General features: G+C 43.2%; 1 protein-coding gene across 10 annotated transcripts in view; it reads right to left on the bottom strand.

The window, feature by feature from the left end:
* The window catches only part of TLN2 (talin 2), a 479,630-nt gene that overhangs the window by 18,615 nt on the left and 442,219 nt on the right, over positions 1-18,796 (bottom strand). For all 10 annotated transcript variants that reach the window (XM_043918839.1, XM_043918846.1, XM_043918841.1 and 7 more), the window contains 3 exons: positions 16,719-16,826; positions 4,018-4,123; positions 3,027-3,151 (listed from right to left, as the gene is read on the bottom strand). In XM_043918839.1, the coding sequence (XP_043774774.1) occupies positions 3,027-3,151; positions 4,018-4,123; positions 16,719-16,826 (339 nt within the window). The remainder of the gene's footprint in view (positions 1-3,026; positions 3,152-4,017; positions 4,124-16,718; positions 16,827-18,796) is intronic.

Here is an 18,796-nt window from a genome sequence, read left to right as displayed (position 1 = left end):
CTCAGAAAGGGCCAAATACTCCCTCATAAGCAGATGGGAGTGACCTAGAGTAGGTACCCCCAAGGAAGGGACTCAAATCAACACTTATGTCAACTGTGACCCTGGCTTTCCTTATAAACCCACGCTGAAAACAGAAAGGCTGCGTGATCCTGGGGCAATGGGGGAATACACACTGGCCCAGTTCAGCAGTCATCACTAACTTTTTAAGTGCTATTATTTTTAAAACACGGTCTTATGAAATTTTAAGACACAGATCCTCCCACCACCCCAGTCCCACCATCAATCTTGCACATTCCCCACCTGTCTCCTTCATTCACAAGTGTGTCTTTTAACAGAGTTGTGATCATACTGAGTACATGACTCCACATCCTGTTTTCTTTTCACTTAATATTATGCCAGGAGCATCTTCTTCATGCTACACAGACTGATCAACCATTACTCTGAAGAGCTACATACTCGTCCTTCAAGGAGACACTCAGGGTCACCTCCAAATTCTTGCTGCTTTGAATAGGATGAAAGGAGCAACTCTCTCATGCACACAAAACTTTTATCCTCTCTGGATTTCCTCCTCAGGACAGATTCCCAGAGGTGGGAATAACGGCTCAAAGGCCATGGGTAAACCAAAAACATCCCCCATGGGACTGCACCAGAGTTTCTGACACTAGGTAGGCCAAGAGGACTGGTATGGGCTAAACTACCACCCGGAGCCCACGCAATGCTCAGTCAAGGTCACCTGACTCTGGCAAGTAATTTGCCTCTGATTCTGCATCCCTAGAGCAGGGGTGCTAATGATGCTACTTTGTGGACTTGTAAGGACCAGGTGAGTTAATCTACGTAAAATACCTAGAAGATTGACTAGCATGTGCTTGGTACTCAATCAATGTGAGTTTTTTTTTTTTTTTTTGCTAAGGCCATAAGCTCATGGATCCATGGAATAACTTTTGTTTCAGACATTTCCTAGGCGGTAGTAGATAAAAGTTCCAGAAGTGTATTTTTGGTGATAGTGATATTACTAAGTCTTATGACATGTCGGGTACTATTTCTAAATTATCTAATACGTTATATCAATAATCCTATGGGGTAGGAACTCTAATGACCTTGTTTTTCAGATCAAGAATCATGAGATAAATCAAGAGCTGGACAGAGGGAAAGCAGAACTGAGAGCAGACAGAGCTCGGGAAGATCCTGCAAAAGGACAACAGGACAGGGATTGAGACAGCAGCTCTTAGAGTTTGGGAAGTGCTGGTGTAAATTAACGCCAGGCTAATTCTCCAGGAGAAAGAGCAACTGACGTGGCTGCAGCACTAGCAGACAGAAGCTTTCCCCAGAGGACAGGAAAGTATGTGGTAAATCAGAGAAGGAAAAGGAAAATGAATTAAGTTTAAGCCTCAAAAATCTCAGTTAATGGCTGCCTGCTTCTTAGCTGAAAGAAGTTTTCCATTCACACTGAACTTATTTTATAAAGCAGAAATAAAGTCAAGTCCAGAAGATGGAGTTGCCCTTACCCCTACACTTAACTCTGAAGTTCGCTGAGAAAAACTTGGTTAAAATCTCGTATCACCTAAGACCCTCAGGTTAAGGCCAGTAAAGAGGACCCTGACAAACTCAAAAACTAGAAGCCAAAACTCTGAACTTTTGAGTTCAGATGAGAAATTCTAAAAAAGGCTTTTACCAAATTTAGAGTGACAATTAGGAGACTGGCTCTAAGAATTCCAAGGTTTTAAGAATGTTTGCAAACTTAATAGATTGACTATATGCCCATGTCTATTTTACACACATCATGAGCCCAAGAACTGCTTTTGAGCACTTTGGTCTATTTTAGTGCTCAAACTCCACCCTTTGTTTTTTTTTTTTTTTTTAAAGGTACACTTTTAGGCATATCTAAACTGGAGATCCAACTTTTTTTTTGAGAAGAGCCAGATTTTACTTCCTAATGTATGTGGGTCCTTGGAAGGGAGGTAAGGTTATCAGCAGGGACTTGCTTGACTAGAAAGATGGGTCCCTTTGGTTCCACCATCCTCCAGGTGAAGACAGCCATGTGGGAGACAGGATTATGGTTTCTTTACAGGGTTGGGCTTTGTCCCCCAGACAGCACCAGTGCACCATCTTTTTACGTATTAATTGTCCTCTCTACTGCACTACCTTAAAGTATCTCTTTCTTTTAAATGACTTTCTCTTAACACATATTTATGATCTTAAGTTCTCAACATTTATCTAGATGACAACCATAGATGGAGAAAACATGCCAGTTAACCATAGTCTCCAGCATGTACTGAAAAAAGTCTGTTACTGGGTTCATTTTTGAGGTTCACATTGCTCTCTACTGGTTTTTAAGGAAAGGAGAGATGCAGCATTGCTACTTTTGGTAAAAAGCATTATAGAAATCAGAAAATTACAGGGTGACAGTCTCACATTCAATTACTGGGGTGTTCTATAGAAAACATCCAATACCTGCTTCATATAATAGTGAAACAAAAGTCACGATTTTGTTTCAAGAAACACCTGGATTCTTCCTCTGGCTACCCAAAGGTATTTCTTGGGCTGGTTAACCTGAAAGGTCCACCCTTGGGTTTTTTCCATACCCTGTAAAAAGGTGCTAGGCAGGTAGAACGGGTTTGCAGGTTACTAGGCCAAGCACCGGAGAAGGCAATGACACCCCACTCCAGTACTCTTGCCTGGAAAATCCCATGGATGGAGGAGCCTGGTAGGCTGCAGTCCATGGGGTCGCTAAGAGTCGGACATGACTGAGCAACTTCACTTTCACTTTTCACTTTCATGCATTGGAGAAGGAAATGGCAACCCACTCCAGTGTTCTTGCCTGGAGAATCCTAGGGATGGGGGAGCCTGGTGGGCTGCCGTCTATGGGGTCGCACAGAGTCGGACACGACTGAAGCGACTTAGCAGCAGCAGCAGCAGCCCAAGCACAGGTAAGGACATGAACTCCCTGCAGCCCAGCTGGCTCCACTCATAGCCATCTACTGGAAGACCTACTGACATCAGATAAGCAGCCACACGTGGACACTCACTTTCGGTTTTGCTCTTGGCTTCAGTTGCTCTAACTTCTTAGCAGCAGCCTCAATGGATGCTGCAGCCCCCAGTAATTCTGTTTCTGCAATGACGGTTGGGTCTTCGGGATCCACCCACTCTGTTCCTAAAATCAGTCCAAAGAGGGTCATTCTTGGTAGCTGCGGACCTCAGAGCAGTGACATAATTGCAAACAATATCGGGATTTGCATGCAGGCATGCTCCATAAGCCGACCAGCTGCACTCTCCTAAGGGATGTTCTCCCCAGGCTCTCGCAGAGACCAACTGGGTGCAGTGGCCACCTGTCTGACCCTCGCTTTCCAAACCAGTTGTACAGACAACCCTACCACAAAAGCAGCCATCAATGAGAGCTGCAAAAATCGAGATCTTACAGACCAAGGCTAGCTTGAGTTTTACTCTGATTTGTAACTTAAAGCTCATGAATGCAAGTCAGCATCCACAGGAGAAATGAGATCATGCTGAGCACAGAGATTTGTCATTCTCTTCTGGGAACTCATCTTCATGAGTTCCCAGAAGAGAACAACCACTCCCCTCAATGCAAACAAAGGGAGATTGGTCAGAAAACCCTTCCCGGGTGAGCTGATTGCTTCCATGTAACCATGAAGGGGTGTGTAAACAATGTATCCAGATAGCATCATTTCTAAACATGAAGTGTATTATTTAAATAAAAATAAATATTCAAAGAAAAATACAGAAGAAAATGGATGGCAAGACCCTTAAAAGAGAAGTGAACAATTTAGATGGATTACGCCATTTATGTTGAAGCACTTAATACATAACTGGAGAAAAGACTTGTTTCAGGAGGATATTACTTTTTGAGTCTAACTCTATTCCTATTTGCCTTTAAAAAGTTGCTCACTCTATTCCTCTGGCTGTATTTGTCAAGAAAAGGCCTGTGCTGGCTGCACATCCTCTCTGCTCAGTTGGCTGTCCAGGTTACCCCACAGGATGACATGTGAGAATCCAGCCTACCTTTCATGGCCTCTGCTGCCTGGATGAGCTCGGTCACGGCGCCAGCCACGCGCTTGGAGAAAGCAGCCAGCTGGTGCTTGAGTTCTGGGGTTGGTTTCTGAAGAATCTGTGTGTGAAGAACACGTCAGACACGTAAGGAAGATAGCAGCCATTGTGACAGGAAGCCCACTCTTGCTGGTGGATGCAGAGCTAGACCCCCTGGTTTGAAGTTACAACTCTGTCCCTGAGTGACTTCAGAAACTTAGGGGAAACACCTAAGACTTTCAGTTTTCCTCACGTGAGAAATGAAAAGTTGGGGAGCAGGGATTTTCCTAAGGTCTTTCTGACATACTTCCCTAAGATCATAAGGGAGATTAAGTTCTTAGTTGTCCTTTTGTTTGTACCTAAAACAAATCTACACACATGAAAATTACCCAAAGTGAAAGAATGTTCTGAGTGAACATGAAAGCCCAAGGCCACAGGTCATCTGGTGCTTGTGACAAAGCAAATATGGGGCCAGAAGACACATGTGACTCAGGTGGGATCTTGGAGGGAAAAATCCCCAAGAGGAGGGCTGCTCCTAAAAGGATAACTCATTTCCAGGGTTCTGATTGCAAGCTCTCCCGGGAGAAGTCCTACAGATTTTCCTTCTTTTAAACCTAGCTTCAAGGGGTTTTAAATTTGCTTTTTGCTTTTTTTTTAATGGTGTTAAAAAAGATCCTAAAAAATATAACCCTAATCCAATTTAAAGGACATCCTCAGCTGATTTCTTCCCAAATTCATTCAAGAACAAAATTATGAAATAGATGAGCACTCCCTACCATCCTCCCCTATGGATTTACATCTGACTTACACCATCTTCTTCCTCCCTAATCTTGAAATTTCCTTCTTTCAATATTCTTTTCTGCATCTCTTACCCATGCTTTACAGGGGTCATGTTGAGATTTAGAAATGCTCAGAGATTCAGGAGCAAAACACCATTACTGATACTATGGACAATTTCAGAGCCTCTGAGCAGTAGACAAAGCATGGGCTTTGGCTTTGTCAAACCTGTGGTTCAAACCTGGCTTCACCTGCTCCTGGTTTGTGACAATGGGCATATTACTAACCCCCCTCAGAACCTGTTTTCTAATCTGTAAAACAGGAATAATGTTTACTCCTTAGGAGTGGGATAAACATCAAACGGAATCACACACAAGAAATATCTTGCACAATGCCTGGAATACAGTAGACATTCTTGAAATGTTAAATTCCCTTTTTGGTGTCCTATACCCTTTTCACATGGCCAGGAATTGTACTCTTTCTCATGAGTTTGGAAAAGATGTCTTTCGAATCCAAAAACTATAAGAGAATTTTAAGAGAAGACTTGGTGAAAAATCTGGGGTTGGGAGAGTTAACAGGGTTACACATTGACCAGTCCCAGACATACCAGTGCATAGAAGACATTATGTTATACCCTTGAACTGATCAGTCAAAGATTCTTGAACATCACTTCCCAGGCATCTATCCCTACCCTCCTTCCTCTGGCAATCTTCTAAATTTTATGTTTGTTACTGTTCTGAGTTCAGCTGTTCTGCTTTTCTCATTTCCTCACCCTAGGACCTACCTACATATGTCACCATGCATATATTAACTCAGTACAAACCTGTGAATGAGTGGACAAATGAATGAAGTACAATTGTCTTTGTTTACAAATAATATGAATGTCTATGTAGAAATTTCTAAGGCATTTATTAAAAAAATAAAGGAAAAAAAGGTAGGATAAATGAGTTTATTAGCAAGGTTACAAGATAAAAGGTCAATCTACAAACACCAATTATATTTCTACATATTACCAGTGAGTAAAAAAAATTTTCACTGCTAATATGCTACTACATATTAGCAGTGAGAATTAAATTTTTTAAAAAGCAATACCATTTATAGTAGCATAAAAATCATGACATACCTGTTAAATTCGATAACAAATGTGCAAGATGTGGATGCTAAAAACTATATTGTTGAAAATATTAAAGACTCACATAAATGGATAGATATACTATATTCATTGATTAGAAGATTATTAAGATATCAATTGTTCTCAGATATCTCCATGATCCTAGCCAAAATCCCAACAAGTTTTTTTTTAAAGATACTGACAAGATGATTCTAAGTTTATATAAAATGCAAAGGACCCAGAACAGCTAAACCATTTTGAAAAAGAACAAAGTTAGAAGCCTTATAATATCTGATTTCAAGACTCATGATAAAGATGTAGTAGCGACCAAGACAACATGATATTGTACACAGACATACAGATCAATGGAGCAGAAGAGAGTCCAGAACTAGATTTAGTCGGCCATATTGGTTGGCTGATTGATTACAGGATAATTTTGTCTCAACAAATGATGCTGGAACAATTGGATAGCCATAGGTAAGAAAATGAGCCTGACACTTTTCTCACACTATATGCATACATGAACTAGGGGAGTATAAACCTGACTGTAAGAATTAAAACTGTAGAATACAGGAAAATAACCTTAGTGATCTTAGCTTCTTAAATAGGGGACAAAACACATAAATTATGCTTTAAAACTTTAATAAGCAGGAACCTGCAAGTTTGTTTTAGAACCTTAAAAACATTATGTTACATGAAAGAAGCCAGTTACAAAAGACCACATGTTGTATGATTGTGTTTATATGCAATGACCAGAATAGGCAATCCATAGAAGCAGAAAAAAGATCAGTGTTGGCCTTGGGCTAAGAGTGGGGCTGAAGGGAATGAGGAGGGCTAAAGAGCATGAGGTTTCTTTTTGGGGAGAAGAAAATGTTCTAAAATTATTATTATGGCCATAGTTGTACAACTCTTAAATACAGTGAAGATCAAGGAATTGTATGACTTAACTGGAAAAGTCTGTCATATGCCAATTATATCTCAATAAGGTCGTTAACAAGAAGAGAATTAACTAGGCAGGCAAATGAAAGAAGAAAGCGAGGAAGCTGGTAGTAAAGTATGTCGCTCCAAAATATGCCTCTTTGGCATACAGATTGCTTTCAGTTGGTTATTTTGAGAAAAATCAGACACAGGAGATGCTCTGAAAACAGGGAAGTTACCCTTTGAAAGGGAAATATATATTTATAAAAGAAACCTCCATTTGTAAGGGTATCTCCTTCTCTGTACCAGGAAGAGAAAGCTGACTCAAAATCACAAGAGAATGCTATCAATGAAGAAGGCTCTGACTTGGACTTTCTCAGTGGTGTAATGGATAAGAATCTGCCTGCTAATGCAGGGGACATGGATTCAATCCCTCTTCTGGGAAGATCCTATATGCCCAGAGCAACTAAAACCATGGGCCACAACTACTGAGCCTGCATTCCCTAGAGAAGCCACCAGAATGAGAAACCCATGCGCCACAATAAAGAGTAGCCCCCGCTTGCAGCAACTAGACAAAGACCATGCAAAGCAACAAAGACCCAGTGCAGTCATAAAAGAAAAAACACTCTGACTTAAATCTGCTAACAATCTTAACCCTCATTAACCCTGCTTTTCCTGACCACTTGCTCCAACCAGCCTCCTCCCACCATATACACCTTTCTTTTCTTTGCCTAAAGGCAGTACCTGATGTGAAGAGCTGACTCATTGGAAAAGACCCTGATGCTGGGAAAGATTGAGGGCAGGAGGAGAAGGGGATGACAGAGGATGAGATGGTTGGATGGCATCATCCACTTGATGAACATGGGTTTGGGTGGACTCCGGGAGTTGGTGATGGGCAGGGAGGCCTGGCGTGCTGTGATTCATGGGGTCACAGAGTCGGGCAAGACTGAGTGAGTGAACTGAGCTGAACTGAGTATATAATTGGGTGGCTTAGGCCAGTTTGCGAATTACTGTTTTTTCCCCTGGGTAGCTTCCATTTATCCATGGGGTACACATGTGAATAAAACTTTGTTTGTTGTTCTCTGGTTAATCTGTCTTACTACATGCGATCTCAGGCAAGAACTCAGAGCAGAGGGAAAATTATTTTTCTTCCCCCACACTGGGATATAATCCTAAAAATAACTTGATAACCTTGCTGAACAATCTGCCTGCAATGCAGGAGACCCAAGTTTGATCCCTGGGTCAGGAAGATCCCCTGGAGAAGGAAATGGCAACCCACTCCCATATTCTTGCCTGGAGAATCCCCATGGACAGAGGAGCCTGGCAGACTACAGTCCATGGGGTCGCAAAGCTGGACATGACTGAGTGACTAACACACACTTGCAAACAAACATTCAGTTCTTCCTAAATGTTTCATATTTTAGATATGAGATATCTTAGTTGCACTTTCATTTTAACTCAAGTTCTATCTGCGCTTTTTTGTTTTTGGTCTGCATTGCTGTCATTTTTTTCTTTTTAAATATACATTTGTCTCCCGCTGCCAGACACTGTTGGACTTCCTTGGTGCTCAGATGATAAAGAATCTGCCTGCAATGCAGTAGACCTGAGTTCAATCCCTCGGTTGGGAAGATCCCTTGGGAAGACCCCCTTTGGCCTCCTCGTTCCCCTCGAGTGTGCACTGTGCATCTACATTCTCCGTTAACAGATCTGCCCAAGAGCAGAAACAGCTGCTCAACCATAAGGATCAATTTTTCTTCTTCTGTTGCCGCCATGTAACTCCTTAGAAGATAAAAATTCCTTTCTCAATCCTGTAAGGGGTCACAATGACCCACTACTCACACCATGTACATGCAGATTTCTTTGGTGAACTTTACGTACAAGGTCAACATACCATTTCCCCTAAAGATAGAGATGGATGCAGAGTAGACTGTTTAGACGATCTGAGGAGATACTGGGCCACACCTAATGAAAGTTCTCAGCTTAAATACTTACAACCTTATTAATGCTACCAGCATTAATAATTACTTGTATTCTGCCTATTTTACAAGATTATTGTTTCTTGCATTACCAAATATGTGACTGAGCTTCAGATAAAACTAATAGTGACTAGGTGAATTGAAATGATTGACCAAATATATAGTGCCATGACATCAACGACTGTAACAGTGTAACTCATGATATGGGAAGAAGAAACAAGAGGGGACTGCATCCTGGCCCATAACAGACTAGTAAGACAGGCGGTCCGGAGGCCTCTGGTTACTGTTAACAGGGCCTGGTCCTATAATAGCACACTGAGTGGCCTATCAACAAAATCCCGGCCTGACCTGCGAATGAGCATTTCTAGTGCAGTGGAACAAATTGGTCACAAAATGCCTTCCAACCTCTGGTTGCAATTAAAACTGAAAGGGAAGGGAGTGTAAAATGAAGAATGTTGCCCACCATCCAGGCCTGTAAGGATTAAGTCATTCTCCACTAAGTTACTGACCTACAGCACATCCTGAAAGAAACTCAGGGCAAGGATGAGGCCCTTTGCACTCCAGGAAAACTGACTGAACTGGTCCTCAGAGAATTAGATATTTTCAGGAGATTTTAAAAATGAACCTGAATTCTTACATCTTCCTATACTTTGAAAGCACTAAAACCTTAAACTAAGATGTCTGTTTCTAGTTACTAGCAGCAAGCTTCTCCCGAGACGAGTGCTTGATTGTATGTACTCTGCTAAAACCACATATATCCTGATGCCCGTCTTCTCACTTATCTCTTCAAAACAGTTCTCAGAGCTCTCTGAGAGACTGTCTCCCAGGTTATAATCCTCAGGTTCACTCAAATAAAAATTTCCATTTCTTTCTTTGATTGACTATTCATGTTTTCCACCGACGTGACAAAGAACTCATGCCTAGAAAATATAAAGAACTCTAAAAGTTCAATCAGACAAAAACCCAATTAAAAAGGGCAAAAGATCTGAACAGAGATCATCTGAGAAGATATACAGAAGGCAAACAGGTACATAAAAGATACTCCATGTTGTAAATTAAAACCACAGTAGACTTTTCCGGTGGTCCAGTGGCTGGGACTCCATGCGCCCAGTACAGGGGGCCAGGGTTCAATCCCTGGTCAGGGAACTAGATCTCACATGCCCAAACTAAGACCTGGTGCAGCCAAATATATATAAATACTAAAAAAGAAACCACAATAAGATATCACCTCATGCCCACTAGAATGGATAAAATTGAAAAGACTGACCATTCTAAGGGCTCACAAAGACATGGAGAAATGGGAACTCTCATACACTGCTAGTGGAAATAACCACTTTACAAAAGAATTCAGTAGTTTCCTAGGAAGTTAAAAATATACCCATCCTATGATATAAATATTCCACTTTAATATATTTATCCAAGATAATGAAAACATATAGACAGAAAGACATATATAGGATGCTCTTAGCAGCTTTATTTTTAACTATCAAACCTGGAAATAACCCAAGTATCCATCAGCAGGGAAACAGATTAGACAACACCATGCAACAATAAAAGGGGTCAAATAACTGCTGCACACAAGAATGTGGATGGAATTAAAAATACTGATGCTGAGTGAAAGAAGCTAGACAAAGAAGAGTACACACTAGATGATTACCTTTATATAAAGGTCTGGCAAGTGTAAGCAAATCTATAATAACAAAATGCAGATCAGTGGCTGCCTGGAAGTTTTGAAGAGTAATGGATATACTCATTGTTTGGATTGTGGTGATGTTTTCACAGATGTATTCAAATATTAGCACTCAAACGGTAAACTTCAAATATGTGTTTATTGTATGTTAGCTATGCCTCAATAAAGCTGAAACAAAAGTGAAGGGTGTGGTAGGGAGATTCACTTAAATCATCCAAGTGGAGTGGTGAAAGACTTCTGTCTTTAAAAGAACTTTGATGGAAAGAGAACACCACTTCTGTATACACTCTGGCTCTAAGGAAGGGAACGGCCCTGACAACAAAGCACCCTATTTAGACAAGGCAGAGCAAAGGAGTTCTATTTTTATTCTGCAATTAAGTCAACATGATTTCTAATAGCAGGCAACAGATAGAAGAAATTAAAGTGCTGCTAGTGAAAGTGAGGGTAATTTTAACCCTGTCAAAGAGCTCATATTGTGGGTTAGCAGCAATATTGAACTGTGGTCGCCGCAGAGGCCAACTGGCTGTCTCTCATCCTGCAGAAGAAATCCTCCATGACAGACCAGCCAACAGCAAATGCAGAAGGCCAAGGCTACTCAAACAGGCACAGCTAGAGCTGCATAAAGGAGCTCCCGGGGCAGCAAGGACAGGGCTCTGCCTAAATTAGATCCCTCTGTTTGTAGACTGATAACTAGATTCTCAAACAAACAAAACATTCCCCAAGGAGGAGTTCTCGATTTGGAGTTTCTAAATTCCCAAAGGATCCGGCTGGGTGTCTGGGAATCCTCCTAACAGTTTAAAGGACATTTGTGTTTATGAGCTGATGTTTCTCTGATGAGGGTAGGGACATGGCAGGAAATGGGTTTTTAGCTAATTCAGGGAGACCCAAATCCACAAAAGGTTAAGAAAGCTGAAATCATGATAGTTATTCGTGCCTCAGTAGAGAAAAACAGGAGAATGGTATTGGTAAAGGATATAAAATTAATTATTATTGAGAGTTTTTTTTTAAACAAAATAAGAATCTGAACCAAATAAGACAAGATATTAATTTAAAAAGTTAGTTAATTATAGATGGTAGACACACAAATGTTGACATGGTTTTCTGTGTTTTAAGATTTTTTTTCTAAAGTAAAACTAAAATATACAAAACAGCCAAAACAGGTGAGGAATCCTTGCCTCTAGGATATTTGAACGGAACAAGCCAAAGCAGGATACCTTCTCCCACATTTTCACGTGTCTAAATTTAAGAAAAACGGCCCCTAAAGAAGACAGCTGAACTTCCTTGGACCACTTGAAAGGGACCTCAGTTTATTCCTCTAAATTGCCAGATACTTTCTCGAAGTGAGGAGGAGGGCAGGCTGGGGAGTGTGGGGTATGTGTGTGCGTGTAAGTGGGTATATGGTGTATGTGTGTGTATGTGTGTATGGTGTGAGTGTGTGTGTGTGGGTATATGGTGTGTGTGTGTGGGTGTATGGTGTGAGAGTGTGTGTGTGGGTGTATGGTGTGTGTGGGTATATGGTGTGTGTGTGTGTGTGTATGGTGTGTGTGTGTGTGTATGGGTGTATGGTGTGTGTGTATGTGTGGGTGTATGGTGTGTATGTGTGGGTATATGGGGTGTGTGTGTGTGTGTGTATGGGTGTACGGTGTGTGTGTGTGTGCATGGTGTGTGTGTGTGTGTATGGGTGTATGGTGTGTGGGTGTGGGTGTACGGTGTGTGAGTGTGTGTGTGTGTGTGTGTATGGGTGTATGGTGTGTGAGTGTGTGTGTATGGGTGTATGGTGTGTGTGTGTGTGTGTGTATGGGTGTATGGTGTGTGTGTGTGTGTGTGGGTGTATGGTGTGTATGTGTGTGTATGGGTGTACGGTGTGTGTGAGTGTGTGTGTGTGTGTGTGTATGGTATGTGTGTGTGTGTGGGTGTACGGTGTGTGAGTGTGTGTGTATGGGTGTACGGTGTGTGTGTGTGTGTGTATGGGTGTATGGTGTGTGTGTATGTATGGGTGTACGGTGTGTGTGAGTGTGTGTGAGTGTGTGTGTGTGTGTATGGTATGTGTGTGTGTATGGGTGTATGGTGTGTGAGTGTGTGTGTATGGGTGTATGGTGTGTGTGTGTGTGTAAATCTCTAGTTTTAACTGCTTTTTTATTCACCACTCTCAAATAGCTTATCTTAGTATTCTTTCCCTCTACCCTAAAGTTAATTTCCAAATAAATCCAAAGTCTTCTCTAAATTTGCAATTTGGCTTTCTTTATCTGACTCTGTCTCAGAGCCCTCAGAAGTGAACACTAGTGTCTATGTCTGTGCATTTCCATTTCCTCATTTCCTCTTGGGTCGGGGCTCCACCAGCTCTGTCCTAAGCGGCCTTATAGCTCATGGTCCTCACGTGGAGGCTTCCTCGGTGCCTCACGTAAAGAACCTGCCTGCAGTATAGATGTGGGTTCTATCCCTGGGTTGGGAAGATCCCCTGGAGAAGGAAAGGCAACCCACTCCAGTATTCTTGTCTGGGAAATGGACAGAGGGGCCTGGCGGGCTGTGGTTCATGGGGTCACACAGAGTTGGACACAACTGAGCAACTAAGCACGCACGCCTCTCATGGGGAACAACCTTCCTCATACTTAGCATCGTATGAGCTCAAATTTCTTTCAAATCTGTTTGGAGAAGGAGCGAGGGCACATGAGGTGAAATGTGAGCTTATTTTCAGCTGCAGGACCAAGGAAACTACAACTGTCTGCAGCTTAGAGGACGGAACGCTGTCACAGAGGTTCTACCGTTTTCCCTTAGGAACTGGTATTTTTCATGTTTATGATAATGAACATTATCTGGATGTTTCCTTCCTGTATTTTTATTGGAAAAATCCTTTATGGAATATGCGCAAGTCTCTAAAGAGACACAAATATATGAGCTAATTTTTTAAAGCAATTATTTGATGTGATTTCATTCTTATCTCCTTGGACATAAGAACCATAAGCACTTGTCACCATAAAAAGGCAAAAACATCCTTCTTGCAAAACATGAGACCAATTCTGTATGCTGTATAAAAGTTTTCATGTCATCGAGCTTTTCTTCCTATTAGTGATTTCAATTTAGCACCAGTGTTTTTCATACCATAAATCTCAAAACAACTTTGGGGAAACAGGACATTTATACTTCTATTTATTTATGGGTTACAATGATAATAACTGTATAGAAAAATAAAAAGAAATTCGGGTGGCAGGCTTCTAACAGACACATCGACCACCACACAATCAACCCAATGAGGTTTGAAAACAAGGTTTCAGAGTCCTGTTTCTTTAGTAAATATCAGGAAGAACTCATAACAGAAAACATCAGGGAAGCACATCCAGCTGTAAGCTGCAGTGGTGCTTGTGGGGTCCATGAAAAGAAGCGAGTGGTCGCTCCCCTCTTGCCAGTCTCTGGCCTCACATGAAACCTCCTAAATCACAGGTGATGTGGAGTCTCCCTGTGGAATGTGTCCTTCCTGTTCCAGAAGAACCTACTGATTATCACTAGGGCTGATGCCTGACCGTCATTGTGTCCGTGTTAAGTCGCTTTAGTTGTGTCTGACTCTTTGCAACCCTATGGACTGTAGCCCTCCAGGCTTCTCTGTCCATGGGATTCTCCAGGCAGGAGTATTGCATGGGTTGCCACGCCCTCCTCCAGGGGATCTTCCAGACCCAGGGACTGAACATGAGTCTCTTATGTTTCCTGCATCGGCAGGTGGGTTCTTTACCACTAGCGTCACCTGGGAAGTCCGACACAGTCATTAAGTGGCCATAAAGCTGGGGTCTCTGAGTGTGTGGCCTGGGAACGGCTCCTAGGTCTTCCCTCATGTTCACCGAGACCTGGAATCCTGGGCTTCTTTTTGAGCAAAGAGGCCGACCATTCCCCCTGGCCCCCACCCCCAGGAGGCCTTGTCTTCTGACACTAACACACGGCGTGCAGGGTGAGGAGCTGAGGAGACAGGAGGCGCCTTGGTGGATACCGCACCTGGTTCCCAGATACTGGGAGAGGGGCTACAGGTGGCTTCAGGTCAAGGAGGGGACCCTATGAGGGCTCCCTTTTCCTTCTCCCTTGGGAGAAACTTCTCAAAACAAGTGTGGGCACCTGTCCTTCCTCATGCAGACAGAACTCACCCTGGACTAGGTGGGAAGGAAACTCAACATCTTCACTGTTTGCCTTGAAGGCTGCTGCATCTGTTCCATGCAGCTTCAGGCATTTGGCAGAGACGCCGCTGCAGATGGGCCTCAATGCAGTAACATTCTCGTCAAATGGTTAACGAGCAAAGGTGTGCAGGGGCCTGGACCTACCAACCCTGAGTCAGTTGTCAGTGCAACACAGATACAGACACAGAAGCGGGAAAAAATATGGATTAACCAAGAAACGGACCTAGAGAAAACAGGTGAAGTGAGGATCCCTCCTGTGAGTAATAGGAAGATGCCAGAATTGTGGTGCTGGAGAAGACTCTTGAGAATCTCTTAGATAGCAAGGAGATCAAATCAGTCAATCCTAAAGGAAATCAACTCTGAATATTCATCAGAAGGACTGATAATGAAGCTGAAGCTCCAATAATTTGGCCACCTGATGCAAGGAGCCGACTGACTGGAAGAGACCCTGATGCTGGGAAAGATTGAGGGCAGCAGTAGAAGGGGCGGCAGAGGATGAGATGGTTGGATGGCATCACCGACTCAATGGACATGAGTCTGAGCAAACTCCAGGAGACAGTAGAGGACAGAGGAGCCTGGCATGCTGCAAACCATGGGGTCACAAAGGGCAGGACACAGCAGCTGAACAACAACGAATTATTAAACAACTGAGTCAGAAATCAAAGCATAGGAGAGACAAGGAGAAACAGGGGGTCAGGGGAGAGCCCCCACTTAGGAAGCAAGGTGGGCACTGTTGCTGCAGCCCCACATCTCCACTCAGCCAGGACGGACACGTTCCAGAAGTATTTCAATGAAGTGTGTAGCAGACGTGAGCTCAGCCAGTGCCCTGGCCTCCCCACAGTCTCACTTAATCCTGAATAAGCTGCCTGTCTAACATCTGAGCAAACTCAAGCCCAGATAGATGGCGGTTGTGCAGCTAGTTTCTTGGCAGAGCCTGGATTTGAATTCGAGGGTTCTAAACCTTAGCCTAAGACTGTTTCCACTATGCTTTCTAATGTTTGGACATAACAAGATTCCATGTGTCCAGAACAGATCGTCTCATCAAAAAAAAGATACCTTTTGGAAGCCTTACTGGCTTCATTCTCTCACAAGTGTTCTACTGACAAGTATTCTACTCACAAGTATTCAGGCTTTGGGAGCCCAATGTGAGGAACCCCAGACTGGTCACTCTAACAAAAGATACACTTTTGTACCGACCACAGTTACTGGTGGCTCAGTGGTAAAGAATCTGCCTGCCCATGCAGGAGATGTGGGTTCGATCTCTGGGTCAGGAATATCTCCTGGAGAAGAAAGTGGCAACCCACTCCAGTATTCTTGCCTGGAAAATCCTATGGAAAAGAGGAGCCTGGCGGGCTACAGTCCATGGGGTTCCAAAGAGTTGGACATGACTTAGTGACTAAACAACAGTTACCTGGGTGAAGAATATAAGTACGGCTCCCTTAGAAAACCAAAAATGCTTAACATCAGAGGGTAATTTAAAGAGAAGGCACTGAAATGCTAGAATGGGGATAGCTGAGAATAAAAAGCAGGACATGGTCCCAGGTCTGTCATTAGTAGCTGGTGACCTCAACCAAGAGGCCAGACATCTTTGAGTTTTGGATCCTTCCTTTGCCCTGTGAGCCTCATGTGGTTGCTTGAAAAAAGAAAAATTTCAATGCCCAGAGAATCAAAAGGCTTGACAGTCTTTGAGGTACATGTGTTGTATATCTGAAAGTGATGGATCTTTTTTTTGTTGTTGTTTGGGTTTGGGAAGAAGCAAAAGTAACGAAGGGAGGGGAGCTACTGTCAAGTCTCTCCTGGGGTGTTTATGACTCCTTGAACAAGCTATCTTCCAAACCTCCCCAGTTCTTTTGGATTCAAATAGCACCTCCCTCCAGTCCACACCTGTATCTTGTGAGTTGGAGCAGTGCGATGTGAGATTGAGCTTTTCGGCTCAATCTAGTCCGAGCCTCGTAAGTGGAGTTTGCATGAAGCTCTAAGTGGGATTTTCCCAAGGAAAGGATGCTCGGCTCCTCCCCAGCCCCAGCCCCGCCCACCGCCCTCCTCACCACCAAGACGTGCTCCAGGAGGTCCAGGTAGCCGAGGGTGCACTCCGTCCCGTACCGCAAGGCTCTGGTGCGCACCTCCTCACTGACGTCGGGGTGGAAGGAAGCTTGCTGGAGAAAGAAAGGAATGTCATCTCAAGACAGGAGAACCAGGCGGCAAGTGGGCCAGGCGGCCAGGTGGTCCCGTATGTCCTGCCTGTTTCCACTGTAGGTTCCCTGACAAGTTTGTGTCTTGCTTTTTCCAGTGCCCCAGGGCCAGACAAAAGCAAGTAAATCTGGCCCCTTTTTTCTTCCTTTCTCATCATGCTGACCCTCACATCTTTTATTGTAAGGTAAGAAATTCCTCACTCTGTAACCAGACCACACTGCAAACATAGCCAGTCTCCTGACCGGGCCCACTGGCTCCTGGGAACCTTCAGAGAACAAGCTCCCCAGCACCCTCAGCGGTGCCATAAATAACTCAACTCACATTATACATGTCAAGATAAGCAAAGCAGGACATATGGTTAACACAGCATCTGGCCCCGCTTCTTTTTGTATTTGTGACCTGCTGACTTGAGTTACTCAAGAGATATCATTTCACATGGCATGTCCATTCCCGGGGCCACCAGTGACGTTTGAATTTCGAATAAACAATGAAAACCTTTAGCCTAAGTATGGGGCACCCTGGTTTTTTTGTTTTTTTGCTCAGTCTGGCAATCCTACCCATTTAGCCTTTCCTGCTATAACTTCACTCTGGAAAGAACTCAAAGGGGCTTACAAGAATACAAAAAATAGAAAACTGCAAAAAAATCACAAGTCAGGACAAACACAAATCATGCATTAGGATAAAAGGTCAAGGCAGAAGGGGAAGAGTGACCTGTCTCCATGCTTCCTCCAGTCGAATCCTTCTTCCCAAGGACTGGGGACTTCTCCTCACCTGCCCTCCCAATTTGAGTGGCTAGCATCTATCATTTATGAGCCTGGTTTTATTCATTTGAGGACTAACAGGCCAGGCCTTTAACTTCTCCCACACTTTCATCAGCCTTGCTCCCCTGTGTCTCCAAGTATGAGGACAGAGACCAGGTCTGGTTCAAGGGGGAAGACAAGGACTATGATGCTCCTCTAGTAGGTAATGCACAAGGCCCTCATTGAGAGCTGCATGGGTGCTGATGATCACTGCTGGTCATCACTGCTGGTGGCTCTAACTTGGCAGAACCCTTGGGGAAAGCAACCTAGCAATAACTGGAAAGTCCATTTGACCCACTAACTCTACTTCTGGGAATTTTGCCTAAGGATATTATCCAAAGTATAGAAAAAAAACCCAAAGATGCCCAAAGATGTCCACTGAAGTTGATGATTAAGGAAAGTGCAGATAATCTAAATAGCTGATAGTAGGGGAAAGAGTATATTCATTAACAATGTATTTTGTGCTTATTAAAGAAATCAGTTATAATGACTTACAGTAACAAAGAAATAGTCATGTAACATTAATTGTAATTGGAGATATGAAGTTGTATCTGATAAAGACATATGAACATGAAAGTACACTCAGAAAGAAAGACACACTGGAATTAACTGGGGGTGTAGGGAAGTCTATGTCCCCATTGGAGCAATTAATGTAATCCTCCATGTCTGATAAGATGAGTCAGTATGTGTCCTTCTACACTTGTTTTTGCCCTGCTCAGCCCCAAAGGTGGTGTTCAAATATGGCCATGTAGCCCTCTGGTTGGCACAGAATTGTTCCTTCTTGGCCCACCAACTGGCATTCCTGGTTTTCTACATATTTACTGCACACCCTTTCTGGCAAGCTGCCTCATTTCCTTTCTGCAAGGGATGGGAGATACCAGAGACCACAGGAAATGTAAGCATCAGTAAGTTCTGTCCTGAGAGGAGTCTTCGGGCTCAGCAGTGACCCTTGTCATCAAGTCTGATGTTGGCATGAGAAGCTCTGGCTGTTATTTAGTCCTGCAAAATCAGGATGGCTTGATCCAGGGCGAGATCACAATGAAGAGTCAGGGCTAGGCCAATGGCACCTCTACTTTAATCCTTAACCTCTTCCCCTGAAGAGGGGAACACATAGGAGGAAAATCGGAGCTGTC

This window comes from Cervus elaphus, chromosome 12 (assembly GCF_910594005.1).
Source record: "Cervus elaphus chromosome 12, mCerEla1.1, whole genome shotgun sequence".
Taxonomy (NCBI): Eukaryota; Metazoa; Chordata; class Mammalia; order Artiodactyla; family Cervidae; genus Cervus; species Cervus elaphus.
The sequence above is the reverse complement of the archived record's forward strand: the minus strand, read 5'-3'. Positions and strand labels throughout refer to the sequence as shown.